At 66.4% G+C, this 14,814-nt stretch overlaps 1 protein-coding gene across 2 annotated transcripts; it reads left to right on the forward strand.

Annotated features, from left to right (window-relative positions):
* Positions 1-1,261: 1,261 nt before the first annotated feature.
* PLXNA3 (plexin A3) lies at positions 1,262-14,292 on the forward strand (the record flags this gene model as incomplete). Of its 2 annotated transcripts, none has more annotated exons than XM_082681410.1 (32): positions 1,262-1,858; positions 2,183-2,722; positions 3,137-3,319; positions 4,290-4,418; positions 4,487-4,587; positions 4,854-4,977; positions 5,063-5,219; positions 5,296-5,395; positions 5,907-6,021; positions 6,141-6,341; positions 6,544-6,640; positions 6,770-6,960; positions 7,040-7,185; positions 7,272-7,392; positions 7,509-7,645; positions 7,728-7,898; positions 8,081-8,174; positions 8,260-8,499; positions 8,578-8,721; positions 8,799-9,033; positions 9,119-9,261; positions 9,348-9,604; positions 9,693-9,759; positions 9,943-10,089; positions 10,175-10,334; positions 10,496-10,599; positions 10,829-10,925; positions 11,220-11,410; positions 11,714-11,883; positions 12,404-12,616; positions 12,768-12,918; positions 13,881-14,292. In XM_082681410.1, 32 exons carry the CDS (start codon positions 1,262-1,264, stop codon positions 13,974-13,976), a joined length of 5,619 nt encoding a protein of 1,872 aa, XP_082537536.1. In that variant the 3' UTR covers positions 13,977-14,292. The 2 variants fall into 2 exon arrangements, with proteins under 2 accessions (XP_082537536.1, XP_082537537.1); XM_082681411.1 differs by having other exon boundaries at positions 8,260-8,268.
* Positions 14,293-14,814: the final 522 nt, after the last annotated feature.

Here is a 14,814-nt window from a genome sequence, read left to right on the forward strand (position 1 = left end):
TCTTCTCTGGTTCTTGCATTAAGGATCCAGGATGCGGACCTGACAAAAGAGCCCCAGAGAGATGATCAGCCTGAGCTGAAACTTTGCAGTTCCAAGCTGGGTCTTCTCCTTGTTCTAGCAAATGCATTTTTTCCCCTTTCCTTGGTTGCTGCCTTGGTTTGGTTCCCCGCACCCTCCCCAAGCTGAGTAACTTGGTCTCCCTTGGGGCTTGGGCACTGAGAGGGTATCGCTGAGCCCTGCCCCCTTGGCTGCCACGACACTTCTCTGCTGTCTTTGCTGCCTGGCGCTGGCCGAGAGCTGGGTGTGGCCTAGGGGTGAAGACCCAGCCAAGCCTAGTACTGCTCCTGTGGTCCCCCACCCCGTCTCCCCAAAGTCTCAGCTGTGTTTCAGAATGCTGCTCCCCTTCCATAGGGCTCCTTGGGCCCCCCTGCATCTCCCCTTCCCCAGCTAACGTGTGGATTCGGAGGGAGAGCCGCGCAGGGCTGCCTGGGCATCCGTCTGGCTGTGCCTGAGCAGAGCCTGACTTATGTCTGTCTCTGTGCTTTGCTCTGGGGGCAGGCGACTCGGCTTTGTGTTCCAGCCGGTAGGCTAGGCAGGCTCCTCCTGGACAGCCAGCAGACGGAGGCCCCTGGGGCGAGGAGGCAGCCGGGGCCAGGAAGGTGGAAGTGGCAGCCCTGGTTCCCATCTGGTCTCAGGCTTTGATGCCTCAGACCTCTGTCCTGGGGTGGTGTCCTGACACCAATTTGCGATTGTTCTCTCCCTACCTTTTCTCCTTTCCCCAGCTAGGGTGTGAGGCACGTCTGTGGCCTTGGCTTGCCCACGGTTGGGTTGCTCTTGTGTGCGGCTGGCCACCCTCAGCTCTGGGATCTGGTGTTTGGCTTCTCCTTCCTGGAGGGCCCCCCACCCTGCCTTTCCTAGCATCTGGCTCTGCTGCCCCCTTGGGTGTGGCCCAGCTGAGGCGAGGCCTCCTGGCTCCTTTCCAGCAGTGGGTGGGGGATGATTGATGGCCCCCAAGTCTGCCTGTGCTCTCTGCTCACTCGTGCGCCCTGGCGGAGGCCCCTCCTCTCTCCCAGCCGTGGTCGCCATCTGGGGCTCTGGTATGGTGGTGGGCGACTGGCCTCCACCCTCTGTGGCGTGGCTCTCGGCCTGCTGGGGGCCCTAGGCCAGGCAGGGCCGGAGGCGGCTGGGCGCCCTGGGCCGGGGGCCTCTGACCGGCACTCCCCGTCTCTCCTCAGGCCCACCCCCGGGGCAGCTGCCGGCCATGCCCGCCGTCGGCCTCGTCCTGCTGTTCCTCCTTGCCGTGGGGCGGGCCCTGGGTGGCAGCACGCCCTTCCCTGCCTTCTCAGTGACGGACACCTCGCTCACCCATCTGGCCGTGCACCGGGTGACCGGGGAGGTGTTTGTGGGTGCGGTGAATCGCGTCTTCAAGCTGGCCCCCAACCTGACCGAGCTGCGGGTCCACGTCACGGGGCCCGTCGAGGACAACGCTCGCTGCTACCCACCCCCCAGCATGCGTGTCTGTGCGCACCGCCTGGCGCCTGTGGACAACGTGAACAAGCTGCTGCTCATAGACTACGCAGCCCGCCGCCTGGTGGCCTGCGGCAGCATCTGGCAGGGCATCTGCCAGTTCCTGCGCCTGGACGACCTCTTCAAGCTGGGCGAGCCGCACCACCGCAAGGAGCACTACCTGTCGGGGGCCCAGGAGCCGGACTCCATGGCGGGCGTCATCGTGGAGCAGGGCCAGGGGCCCAGCAAGCTGTTCGTGGGCACCGCCGTGGATGGCAAGTCTGAGTACTTCCCCACGCTGAGCTCCCGAAAGCTCATTGGCGACGAGGACGGTGCCGACATGTTCAGTCTGGTGGGTGAGCCCGCCCACCTGCTCGGGCTCTCGCAGGCTGTCCGGCCCCCAACCCCTCCCCCACCTCCCTTCTCGCCCCTCTGAAGAGCCAGCTCCCGTGCCCTCCTGCCTTCACTCTGTCCTGGCTCTGCCTCTGGAGCCTTTCTGGCCTGGGGTCCTGTGACCACGTGGGTCGGGGGCAGGGAGATTGTGAGGGAAGACCCCCGGGGGCCATGTTGTGGGCGCAGGGCCAGGCTGGGTGGCGGGGGCCCAGGGGCCACGGTTGGGGAGGTCGAGGGTGGACCTAGGCCTCATCCCAGGCTGTGTCCTCCACCTGCTCCCCAGGTGTACCAGGACGAGTTCGTCTCCTCTCAGATCAAGATCCCCTCAGACACGCTGTCCTTGTACCCAGCCTTCGACATCTACTACGTCTACGGCTTCGTGAGCGCCTCCTTCGTGTACTTCCTGACACTGCAGCTGGATACCCAGCAGACACTGCTGGACACGGCAGGCGAGAAATTCTTCACGTCCAAGATCGTGCGCATGTGCTCGGGGGACTCGGAGTTCTACTCGTACGTGGAGTTCCCCATCGGCTGCTCCTGGCGCGGCGTGGAGTACCGCCTGGTGCAGAGCGCCCACCTGGCCAAGCCCGGCCTGCTGCTGGCCCAGGCCCTGGGTGTGCCGGCCGACGAGGACGTCCTCTTCACCATCTTCTCTCAGGGCCAGAAGAACCGGGCCAGCCCGCCGCGGCAGACCATCCTCTGCCTCTTTACCCTCAGCAGCATCAACGCCCACATCCGGCGCCGCATCCAGTCCTGCTACCGTGGGGAGGGCACGCTGGCCCTGCCTTGGCTGCTAAACAAGGAGCTGCCCTGTATCAACACCGTGAGCCCTCACCCGCCCCACCCCTGCCCCCGGGCTGGGCCCTCTGCCCCTTCCTGGGTGTGCGGGGCCAGCCCAGGCGGTCGTACGGCAGCTGATGGGCCGCCGCGTGTGCCAGCCTGGGCTCAGTCTTGGGAACGACAGCTTAGCCCGGGGTCCCCCGCCCCCGTCCTCCCCTCCCTGCCTCTGCTGCTACCCACCACCTCTCTGTGTGGACCAGCTTGCTCTCCCCGCTGCTGCCTGCTCGCCTCCCTCCTCATCCCCCGATTTCCTGTGGGGTCCTGGGGCAAACAGTTGGTCTTGGCTGGTAAGGAGCGAGCTCCAGATTCTGCTCCCTCCTAGAACGTGGGCTCTCATTGCCTCTGTCCAGCTGGTGCCCCAGGCTCTTACTCACGCGTCCTCCTCCTGTCTCCCCAGCCCATGCAGATAAACGGAAACTTCTGCGGGCTGGTGTTGAACCAGCCGCTGGGCGGCCTGCACGTGATCGAGGGCCTGCCCCTGCTAGCCGACAGTACTGATGGCATGGCCAGTGTGGCCGCCTACCCCTACCAGCAGCACTCTGTGGTCTTCATCGGCACCCGCAGCGGCAGTCTGAAGAAGGTGAGCCCCGGAGCGCTCGGCGTGTGGGCGTCAGGGCGCACTGAGATGCAGACGAGGGCTGGGGTCAAGAACGTGCGGCTGAGCCCTGCAGCACCTTGGATGGGGCCTGGCCCCTGGGGGAAGGGGGACTTCCCAGGCTGGGGCCCAGGAGCCCAGCTGTGCTCCACGGGTGGCCTCTCAGCCACCCATGCTTGCAGTGCCACCGCCCGCCGTGGCCTGAACTGCTGGCTTCCTGTGGCTCTGGGGGCAGACCGGGTCCACCTCCGGTGCTCCCTACTGGGGGAGCAGGAGCCGTCGTTGCTGGGTCCTCAGTCGAATGAACGAGGAGACAAATGTGGACCTAACCCTCCTTGCCCTCTTGTCCCCTCATGGGCACGGGGGCTGCAGTGCCGGCAGGGCCGCAGCTGCTCCTGTTCCAGGGTGTTCTGAAGGGACAGGAGTCAGGACAACTGCCGCATTCCCTTCCTGCTCACCTGGGGGATGTGGGGCTGTCCCTGGGGGCAGGTTTGTGAAGGGAGCCACCGAGCTCTTGGGGCCTGGTCTGCTTCCCTCCTGGTCCCCGTCTTGCATTTGTCACAGCTTTATTGGGGTGTAAGTGCCGTGTCACAACCCCCCCTCCCCGTTTAAAGCATACATCTCAGTGATTTCAGTAAGTCCGCGGAGTTACTCAAGCATAACCGCTATCTCATTCCAGGATGTTGCCATGATCCTAAAAATCCCTTCCCTTTTAGCTTTCACACTTTCCCTGTCCCCCAACTCTGGGCAACGCTCATCTCTGTCTCTATGTCCTGGGAGCTTTTTTGGATTGGCTGTGTCACACCCAAGGGCCTCCAGGGGGCAGCCTTGGCGTCCTCCTTCCCTGGTCTGTGAGAAAGGGGGCGGCGGGCAGGCTGGGTCCCTGGCTCAAGAATAGGACGCCTGGGAGCGTGGGGTGCTGCTGTGGCGTCAGGTGGCTGGTCTCGTGGCCCAGGTACGGGTCGACGGCTCTCAGGAGGCCCACCTGTATGAGACGGTGCCTGTGGTGGACGGCAGCCCCATACTCCGCGACCTGCTCTTCAGCCCCGACCACCGGCACGTCTACCTCCTGAGCGAGAAGCAGGTGGGCCCGGCAGGTGGTGCGGCGGGGTGGGATGGGGGTGGGGCGGGTGCTGACACGGCTGCCCCCAGGTGAGCCAGCTCCCGGTGGAGACCTGCGAGCAGTACCCAAGCTGCGCCGCCTGCCTGGGCTCGGGGGACCCGCACTGTGGGTGGTGTGTGCTGCAGCACAGGTGAGGAGCCGCCCGAGTGCCCACTCCCCCGAGCTGTGCCCCTGTGGCCTCCCCCTCCCTGCCCTTCTACTTTCTCCAGCTAGCGAGTGGAACCTCTACCCCGAGTGACATCCCTCGGACCCCAGGGGGTGAGGCCGAGGCATGCGGCTGCCTGGTGCCGTGGGCTGGGCCGGCTGTCCCCTCCGTCCCCCCCAGGCCCCCGCTGCACTCCCGCTCCGGGCCTTGCTGGGGCAGCTGTGGGATGGGCCTGGCCTGACCCCGCGCAGATGCTGCCGCCATGGGGCCTGTCCAGGCGCCTCGGCCCCGCGTGGCTTCGCCAAGGAGCTGAGCAAGTGTGTCCAGGTGCGGGTCCGGCCCAACAATGTGTCGGTGACGTCGCCTGGGGTGCAGGTGAGTGGTGCGGAGCGTGCGGGTGTAGAGGCCCGTGCACACGTGTTGGGGGCGCTCCCAGCTCTGGGCCCTCTGCTTCCCCCAGCTGACCGTGGCCATAAGCAACGTGCCGGACCTCAGTGCGGGCGTGAGCTGTGCCTTCGAGGAGGTGACCGAGAGCGAGGCCGTCCTGCTGCCCTCTGGAGAGTTACACTGTCCCTCGCCTTCCCTGCAGGAGCTCCGGGCTCTCACCCGGGGGCACGGTCAGTGGCTGGGCCGCGGGGGGCAGGGCTGCTCTCCGTCCACGGCTCACGTGTGGCTCCCCTGGGCTCGCTGCAGGGGCCGCGCGCACCGTGCAGCTGCAGCTGCTCTCCAAGGAGAGCGGCGTGAGCTTTGCTGGGGCTGACTTCGTCTTCTACAACTGCAGCGCCCTCCAGTCGTGAGTACCGGCCCCCCGACCCCGTCCCCGTGTCTCTGTTGCTCGCGGTGTCGTGTAGGCCTCAGGCGGGCCCCGGTGCCTTTTGCCTTTGGCTCCCCGTGTGTCCCGCAGGTGGGACGGTGAGGGGCCAGGCCCGGTCTTCCCCGTGATTTCTTTTTTTTTTTTTTTAACATCTTTATTGGGGTATAATTGCTTTACAATGGTGTGTTAGTTTCTGCTTTATAACAAAGTGAATCAGTCATACATAAACATATGTTCCCATATGTCTTCCCTGTTGCGTCTCCCTCCCTCCCACCCTCCCTATCCCACCCCTCCAGGCTGTCTCAAAGCACCGGGCCAATATCCCTGTGCCATGCGGCTGCTTCCCACTAGCTATCTACCTTACTACGTTTGTTAGTGTGTATATGCCCATGACTCTCTCTCGCCCTGTCACAGCTCACCCTTCCCCCTCCCCATAACCTCAAGTCCGTTCTCTAGGTTCCCCGTGGTTTCTGAAGCCTCTCCCCTCTAGGTGCATGTCCTGCGTCGGCAGCCCTTACCCCTGCCACTGGTGTAAGTACCGCCACGTGTGTACCAGCCACCCCCACGAGTGCTCCTTCCAGGAGGGCAGGGTCCACAGCCCCGAGGTGAGGCGCGCGCCACACGCGAGGGGGCTGGGCTCTTTTCTGCCTTCGGTCTTGGGGTTTTCTTGGAGCCCCCTTAACCGGGGGCCAGCCCAGCTGGCTGATGGGCGTTCTCCTCTCAGGGCTGCCCTGAGATCCTGCCCAGCGGGGACCTCCTGATCCCAGCAGGTGTCACGCAGCCTCTCACCCTGCGGGCCAAGAACCTGCCGCAGCCCCAGTCGGGCCAGAAGAACTACGAGTGTGTGGTCCGGGTGCAGGGGCGGCAGCAGCGGGTGCCTGCCGTCCGCTTCAACAGCAGCAGCGTGCAGTGCCAGAACGCCTCGGTGAGGCCCACCCGCCCCGCCTCCCTCGGGGGTCCAGGCTGTGCAGGGCTGGGCGTGGTGCAGATCTGTGCCCAGCAGACTCTTCTAGAAGCCTCAGCTGACAGTGGCCAGGGACCTTCTGAGTCTCCTGCTGGGGATTTCTGAGCTGGGGGAGGGGCGGTCTGTCACCTTCACTGGGGTCACGCGGGTCCCTCTCCCCCAGTACTCCTATGAAGGTGACGAGTATGGTGACACCGAGCTGGACTTCTCCGTGGTCTGGGATGGAGATTTCCCCATCGACAAGCCCGCTACCTTCCGAGGTGACCGGCGGGATGGGGCCGAGGAGCTCGCCTCCTGGGGCGGAGAAGGCACGTGCTGGGGCCGGGCCCACAGGGGACCCTTCGTCGGGGCCCGTAGCTGCCCCCCAGCGGCGCCTTCTGTGCCCACAGCCCTCCTGTACAAGTGCTGGGCGCAGCGGCCCAGCTGTGGCCTCTGCCTCAAGGCTGACCCTCGCTTCAACTGTGGCTGGTGCATCTCGGAGCATAGGTGCCAGCTGCGGGCCCACTGCCCGGCCCCCAAGACCAACTGGGTGCACCCAAACCAGAAGGGCGCTCGCTGCAGCCACCCCCGCATTGCCCAGGTGGGCCTCCCCACCACCCGCCGCCCTCTGGGTACCCACTGCCTCGGCTCACCCTCCCGCCTCCCCTCCTGCTCCGCAGATCCACCCGCTCATGGGGCCCAAGGAGGGAGGCACCCGGATCACCATCGTGGGCGAGAACCTGGGCCTCACCTCCCGAGACGTGGGCCTGCGGGTGGCCGGCGTGCGCTGCAACTCCATCCCCGCCGAGTACGTCAGTGCCGAGAGGTGAGTGTGGCTGTGCGGGCGCTGGGCCTCCCCGCAGCCTGTGGCCGGGCGCCCGGGCCTGACCTCCGACCTGACCCGACCCCTAGGATCGTGTGTGAGATGGAGGAGTCGCTGGTGCCCCGCCCGCCACCAGGGCCTGCGGAGCTCTGCATCAGCGACTGCTCGGCTGACTTCCGCACGCAGTCTGAGCAGCTCTACAGTTTCGTGGTACGTGGGCTGCCCGCCCCCTTCCCTCTCCCACTCCTTCCTGGCAGGGGGCTGTGGCCTGGCCCTGTTGGGCGCCCGCCGTCTCCCCGCTCCCCTCAGGGCTGCTTCTCCCGTAGACGCCCACGTTCGACCGCGTGAGTCCCAGTCGGGGCCCAGCCTCGGGGGGCACGCGGATCACCATTTCCGGTCATTCTCTGGACGCCGGCAGCAGAGTCACAGTGACCGTGAGAGACGGCGAGTGCCAGTTCGTGAGGTGAGTGTTGCAGGCGGGGACCGTGGGGCCGGCAGGTGGCAGCCCTGGGCAGCCTGCTCCAAGTCCCCGCTTGCTGGCGTAGGAGGGATGCGGAAGCGATCGTGTGCATCTCGCCTGTCTCCACCCTGGGCCCGAGCCAGGCCTCCATCACCCTGGCCATCGACCGCGCCAACATCTCCAGTCCCGGCGTCCTCTACACCTACACCCAGGACCCCACCGTCACTCGCCTCGAGCCCACCTGGAGCATCATCAAGTAAGGCCCTCGGGAGAATGGGCCTGGCTGGCAGAGGGGAGGCTGGGGGCCAGGCCTCGCCTGGTGACCAGGTGACCTAGGGTTGGGGAGGCCCTGGGCTCCCATGGCAGCCTCGATAACACTCCAGGGCTGGGCTCAGGGTGGTGGGGAGGAAGCCTGAGGCCCCTCACCCCCATACCTAGTGGAAGCACCTCCATCACCGTGAGTGGGACCCACCTGCTGACGGTCCAGGAGCCCCGGGTCCGGGCCAAGTACCGAGGCATCGAGACCACCAACGTGAGTGCCAGCTGCCGCCATCCCACCCCTGACCCTCTGCCCGCTGTGGCCTCACGTGCTGGGCTGCCCACCTTTGTCCCCACAGACGTGCCAGGTGATCAACGACACCGCCATGCTGTGTAAGGCCCCTGGCATCTTCCTGGGGCGGCCCCAGCCGCAGGCCCAGGGTGAGCACCCTGACGAGTTCGGCTTCCTGCTGGACCACGTGCAGACGGCCCGTTCCCTCAACCGGTCCTCCTTCACCTACTACCCCGACCCCAGCTTCGAGCCACTTGGGCCCTCTGGGGTCCTGGATGTCAAACCTGGCTCCCACGTAGTGCTGAAGGTGCCAGTGTGGTGGGCGCCTAGGGCGGGAGGGGCGGGGCGGTGGGGAGCCCTGGCCAGCAGCGCTCTCCATCTGCAGGGCAAGAATCTGATCCCTGCGGCGGCCGGCAGCTCCCGCCTCAACTACACGGTGCTGATCGGGGGCCAGCCGTGCACGCTCACCGTCTCGGACACGCAACTCCTGTGCGACTCCCCCAGCCAGACGGGCCGGCAGCCGGTCATGGTGGGTAGGGGGCAGGGAGGCTGCCAGAGCAGCCTGGGGCGGGGGTGCGGGTCAGCTTACGGCGCCTGTCCCTGCAGGTGCTGGTGGGCGGCCTGGAGTTCTGGCTGGGCACCCTGCACATCACGGCCGACCGGGCGCTGAGCCTGCCGGCCGTGGTGGGGCTGGCGGCGGGGGGCGCGCTTCTGCTGCTGGCCATCACTGCCGTGCTGGTCGCCTACAAACGCAAGACTCAGGATGCCGACCGCACGCTCAAGCGCCTCCAGCTCCAGATGGACAACTTGGAGTCCCGGGTGGCCCTGGAATGCAAGGAAGGTGCCTGCATGAGGGTGGGGGTGGGGCGGGTGGCAGGGGCTCCCTCCTTCCTCTCTGCTCACTGTCTCTCACCGGCCCTCCCCAGCCTTCGCTGAGCTGCAGACAGACATCAACGAGCTGACGAACCACATGGATGGCGTGCAGATCCCCTTCCTGGACTACCGGACCTACGCCGTGCGCGTGCTCTTCCCGGGCATCGAGGCCCACCCAGTGCTCAAGGAGCTGGATGTGAGTGCCCCCTGTTGCCTGCCCATGCCCTGTCACCCCCAGGGCCACCTCCACCGTCTGAGATGCCCTGTCCCCCCCGCCCCCAGACACCCCCCAATGTCGAGAAGGCCCTGCGTCTCTTTGGGCAGCTGCTGCACAGCCGCGCCTTCGTGCTCACCTTCATCCACACTCTGGAGGCTCAGAGCAGCTTCTCCATGCGCGACCGTGGCACTGTGGCCTCGCTCACTATGGTGGCCCTGCAGAGCCGCCTCGATTACGCCACGGGGCTGCTCAAGCAACTGCTGGCGGACCTCATCGAGAAGAACCTCGAGAGCAAGAACCACCCAAAGCTGCTCCTGCGCAGGTACTTGGGTCCCCCTCCGCCAGCCCTGCCCCTCCCCTGGGAAGCCCAGCCCTGCCCGGCCGGGGCCCCAGCACCCCTTTCACCCTAGGACCGAGTCCGTGGCTGAGAAGATGCTCACCAACTGGTTCACCTTCCTGCTGCATAAGTTTCTGAAGGTGCGTGCGCTCAAAGGGCAAGCGGGGGGCGAGGGGATGTGAGGAAGCAGTCGGCCGCAGGCGGGCGGCAAGCTGTGTCCCGGCCCTGGCTGCAGGATTTTCATGCCCGTCTCCGCGGGGTGGGGGGGGGGCCGGGGCAGCGGCTGGGGCGGAGCCTGACGCCGCCCGTCCGCCCGCCCACAGGAGTGTGCCGGGGAGCCGCTCTTCCTGCTGTTCTGCGCCATCAAGCAGCAGATGGAGAAGGGCCCCATCGACGCCATCACGGGCGAGGCGCGCTACTCCCTGAGCGAGGACAAGCTCATCCGCCAGCAGATCGACTACAAGACGCTGGTGAGCGGGGGTCCAGGTGCGCAGGGTATCGGGCCTGAGGGGAAGCCTCACCCAGGACCCACCCTGTGGTCCCCCTCGCCCTCAGACCCTGCACTGTGTGTGCCCGGAGAGCGAGGGCAGCGCTCAGGTCCCGGTGAAGGTTCTCAATTGTGACAGTATCACCCAGGCCAAAGACAAGCTGCTAGATGCTGTGTACAAGGGCATCCCCTACTCTCAGCGTCCCAGAGCTGAGGACATGGACCTAGGTGAGGCCCCTGCCCTCTCCTCCTGGGCCCCCCCACCTCCTGTGGCCACGTTACCTTGGCTGGCGTTCACTCTCCCCACCTGAGCTCTGTCCTCTGAGGGCAGTGGGCCCAGGGTCCCAGGGCTCGTGGAGCAGGACCTCAGAGCTGCCTGTGGCCCGCAGAGTGGCGCCAGGGCCGCATGGCCCGCATCATTCTCCAGGACGAGGATGTCACCACCAAAATCGAGTGTGACTGGAAGAGGGTCAACTCACTGGCCCACTACCAGGTGAGGAGCCGGAGGTCGCCTCACGCCCAGGTCCCTTGTGAGCCATGGCCCTGCCCTGAGGCCACAGGAGTAGGGGTCCCGGCCCCTCCCCTCTCTGGCCCCCGCGCCACAGGCCCCCCTTGGGTAGCCGCCCCACACGTGCCCTGCCGGGCCAGGGTAGGCGGTGGCTCAGGCCCCTTGGCTTGTCGGCCTCCTGCATTGCCCCCCTCTCTGTCTCTGGGATTTGCAGGTAACAGACGGTTCCTTGGTGGCACTGGTGCCCAAACAAGTGTCAGCCTACAACATGGCCAACTCCTTCACCTTCACCCGCTCTCTCAGCCGTTATGGTAGGCGTCCTCGGTGTGGGGTCTCTGCTGGCCCCGTGCCCTGCAAGGCTGTGTCGGCCATCGTGGGGAACCCCCAGCCCCACCCCGTCTGAGCAGCCAGCCTGGCTCTGGCGGCCCCCCTGGACCCTGCTCTCAGGAGGTCTCTAGTTCCTTAGAGCCTAGAAGTGCAGTGGGCCCGTGAGAGCAGACGGGCCCCCTCGGCCTGCAGGGCTCCCGGGATGGAGGGGAGCGAGAGCCACGGCGATGGCTGGTGTGGCCCCACTGGCCTAAGGGGCACACCACCCTCTGCCCCAGAGAGCTTGCTCCGCACGGCCAGCAGCCCTGACAGCCTCCGCTCTCGGGCACCCATGATCACGCCCGACCAGGAGACGGGCACCAAGCTGTGGCACCTGGTGAAGAACCACGACCACGCCGACCACCGAGAGGGAGACCGAGGCAGCAAGATGGTCTCGGAGATCTACCTGACGCGGCTGCTGGCCACCAAGGTGTGGGCCTGCCCCGCGCCACCCTGGCCTTAGTGCACGTGCCTTGTAGCCTGGCCTTGGCCCTGGGGTTGGCCTGGGCTGCCTGGGGAAGGGGCCACTGGATTGTTCCAATCCCAAGGGACTTGCTCAACGCTTTTGCCACGGGAACTGCCACCCTGAGGTCGAGGCCAAGCTTGTCTGAGGGGTGGTGGCTGAGCAGGGAAGCCCTGCTCGTTGTCAAGCCTCCCCGTCCCCATCTGTCCTGCCGTGGGGACGTCCCGCCCTGGCTCCCCGTCAGCTGGTGTCCTTGCTGCGCCCCTGCAGGGCACACTGCAGAAGTTCGTGGACGACCTCTTCGAGACCGTGTTCAGCACGGCGCACCGGGGCTCGGCCCTGCCCCTGGCCATCAAGTACATGTTCGACTTCCTGGACGAGCAGGCCGACCAGCGGCAGATCGGCGATCCCGACGTGCGCCACACCTGGAAGAGCAACTGGTACTGCCGTGCACCGGCCCGCGGGCGGGGGCGTGAGGAGGCTTGGCTGGGGCTTGGGGACCACGGTCAGGATGCCGGCGGGGGCTTGGCTGGTCACCCTGGCAGGAGAGGACAGCGGCCTGGCACTGATGGTGCCGCCGAGCACAGAGAGCAAGTGCGTCTGATTCCGCAGGTGGGCTCTGCCAGGGCTTTGGGCGTCTGGGATGTGGGTAGTGTGGCCAGCGCCCAGAGGTGCCCTTGGCCCTGCTGCTCACCTGGTGATACCGCTGACACAGGGCAGAGGTAACCAGAAGCCCGGTCCCGGGGTTAGCCGTGCGAGGGGGGCGCGTTGAAACTCACCGAGGACGGAAGACCGTCCACTCTGACTTCTCACTGCTTGAAGTCAGGCAGAAAATTAAAGAAGAGGCTGCCAGCTCTCAGTGTGTCACTCTCGCTGCCTGTGGGCCTGCGGAGGTGAGCGCGGATGGGAGGGTGTGTGCAGGGAGATCGCGGAGCTGCGGGCCTTTGTCCCTCTGTCCAGCCTGCCCCTGCGCTTCTGGGTGAACGTGATCAAGAACCCGCAGTTCGTGTTCGACATCCACAAGAGCAGCATCACGGACGCCTGCCTGTCGGTGGTGGCCCAGACCTTCATGGACTCCTGCTCGACGTCCGAGCACCGCCTGGGCAAGGACTCGCCCTCCAACAAGCTGCTCTACGCCAAGGACATCCCCAGCTACAAGAGCTGGGTGGAGAGGTGGGCCCCAGTGTGTGGGGAGGCGGGGCCGGGACCCCAGGGGACGCGGCTGCTGGCGAGGGAAGAAGGCCCGGAGGCTGGCCTGGCAGCCGGGGCAGGGGCTTTGGCTTCTGTGGCGCCTGCTGGCACGACCTCCTCGGGGCCCCAACAGGTACTACCGGGACATCGCCAAGATGGCGTCCATCAGTGACCAGGACATGGACGCGTACCTGGTGGAGCAGTCCCGTCTCCATGCCAGTGACTTCAACGTCCTGAGCGCGCTCAGTGAGCTCTATTTCTACGTTACCAAGTACCGCCAGGAGGTGCGTGCCACCCCCTCGGGCCCCTGCTCTTTGGCTCTGAGGGTACAGCTGGTGGCAAAGGCAGGGGCGTGGTGGGGGTCAGCGAGCCCAGCTCTTGGACTCCTCACAGTTCCTCCCCCAACCAGGCCCTTAAGGTGGCACAGGTGACACGCTCTGTAGATGCTGGGATTTGAGGGACCCAGTAGAGAAGCCACTGGCTGGAGCGCAAAGTTCTGGTCCGGCAGAAGTTAGGGGCCGGGAGCACACGGAGGGCTGGGTTGACGGGCTGGGGCCAAAGGTAGGCGCGGTCAGCCCACCTGCCCGGTTTGTGGCTGGAGAGTCAGGGAAGACAGATGCGCCGGCTCCAGGGGTGGATTCCTGGCTGGAGATGAGAATGGGTGGGCCCGGACAGGGCCCCGAGCCTGGATGAGCTCCCCAAGGCGGGGGCCATGGGCAGCTGGAGAGGGAGACGTGGCCCAAGAACTTGAGTGGCCCTGGGACATTCAAGAGGTGGCAGAGAAGAGGGGGGACCGGCTGCAGAGTCTGAGGAGGCTCGGGAGGGGCCCCCGAGTGCCAGACGGGTCCTGGAACACGCGTGAGGACCCCCCCCACCCCCGCCCTGGGCGTCAGGGAGGAGGGAGCGATGGGCTCTGTCGGGTGCTGCCCACGGTCACGGAAGGTGAGGCCCGAGGTCGCGGAGACCTGGGTGAGAGAGGTCTGGGGTGGGGTGGGGGTTAGGAGGGACGGGAAAGGGGGGCCTCCAGTCCAGACCACCCTGTGGGAGGGGCTGTGTGCTGGCTGTTGGAAGGCGGGAAGAGGTTGTGCAGTCGGAGGAGGGGTTGGGGTCAAGGAGGAGCTGCGGGCCCTTTCGGAGGCCAGCCGCTGGGCCCCTCCCACGTGGGAGGGGTGGGGGGCATCGGGGGTGGGGCTTGGCCAGGAGGAGCCCGCCCCTCAAGAGCCCGGCTCTGGGCCTCTTCCCGCAGGTTCTCACCGCTCTGGACCGAGATGCCTCTTGCCGGAAGCAGAAGCTGCGCCAGAAGTTGGAACATATCATCGGCCTCGCATCCAGCAACAGCTAAGGGAGGTGGACCCCGTGAGGAGGGGGCTTCTCAGTCCTGAGCCGTACTCCCGTGCAGAGGGGCGTCTCCCGCCTGGGTCCCGGGGCTGAGCCCTGGATCGGGTGGCATGAGGTCACCGGGCCAAGATGCCCCTGGCACAGCCGGGCCCCTGTCATTAGTGCCTTGCTTTGGGCCCTGCATGGGGAGGGGGTGACCGGACCAAGCCCCCCACCCCGGCAGCAGCAATACCCCCGCCCTCCTGCCCTCGTGCCGGGGGTTGTGGTTGCCCCTGCCCTCCTTGCTATTTATACCCCAACCACCTATTTATTTAATTTATCTCCACCTCACCGTCGTCTCCATCTGTAAATACGCGCCCCCTCCTCCCCCGGACCCCCTACCCCCCCCCCACCCCCGAGGTTGCCAGCCTCACTCACCTTCTCTCCTTGAGCCCTCCCTACTCCCCTGTGACATGGTCAGCCTTGGCCTAGCCTCTGGCCCCGCCCCCTTGCCCTGGCTGGCCCCACCCATGCCGAGGACGGGGCCTCGGCACCAGCAGTCCTTGGGGCCGGTGAGGCACCGAAGTTGCCCTCGGACGGTGGCTCGGCCAAGGGGTCCCCCTGCGGCCACTGCAGCAGCCCCTCCAGACTTCTCGGGCCGGGACTGTACCCCCTCCCGGGGCCCCGTTCTCTCTGAGCGCCTGGAGAGCTCGAACCAGGCTCCTGCCAGGGCGTGAGCTGGGCCTGGGAGCACCAAACCTCCCTTCTCCGGGCCCTGCTGCTAACCCCCCTCAGTGTGGTCTGCGCGTCCGGACCCCTCATCCTCCGCTGCCCTGTCCTGCGCCCGCCCCGAGGGGCAGAGG

This window comes from Grampus griseus, assembly GCF_964374135.1.
Source record: "Grampus griseus genome assembly, chromosome: X".
Lineage (NCBI taxonomy): Eukaryota > Metazoa > Chordata > Mammalia > Artiodactyla > Delphinidae > Grampus > Grampus griseus.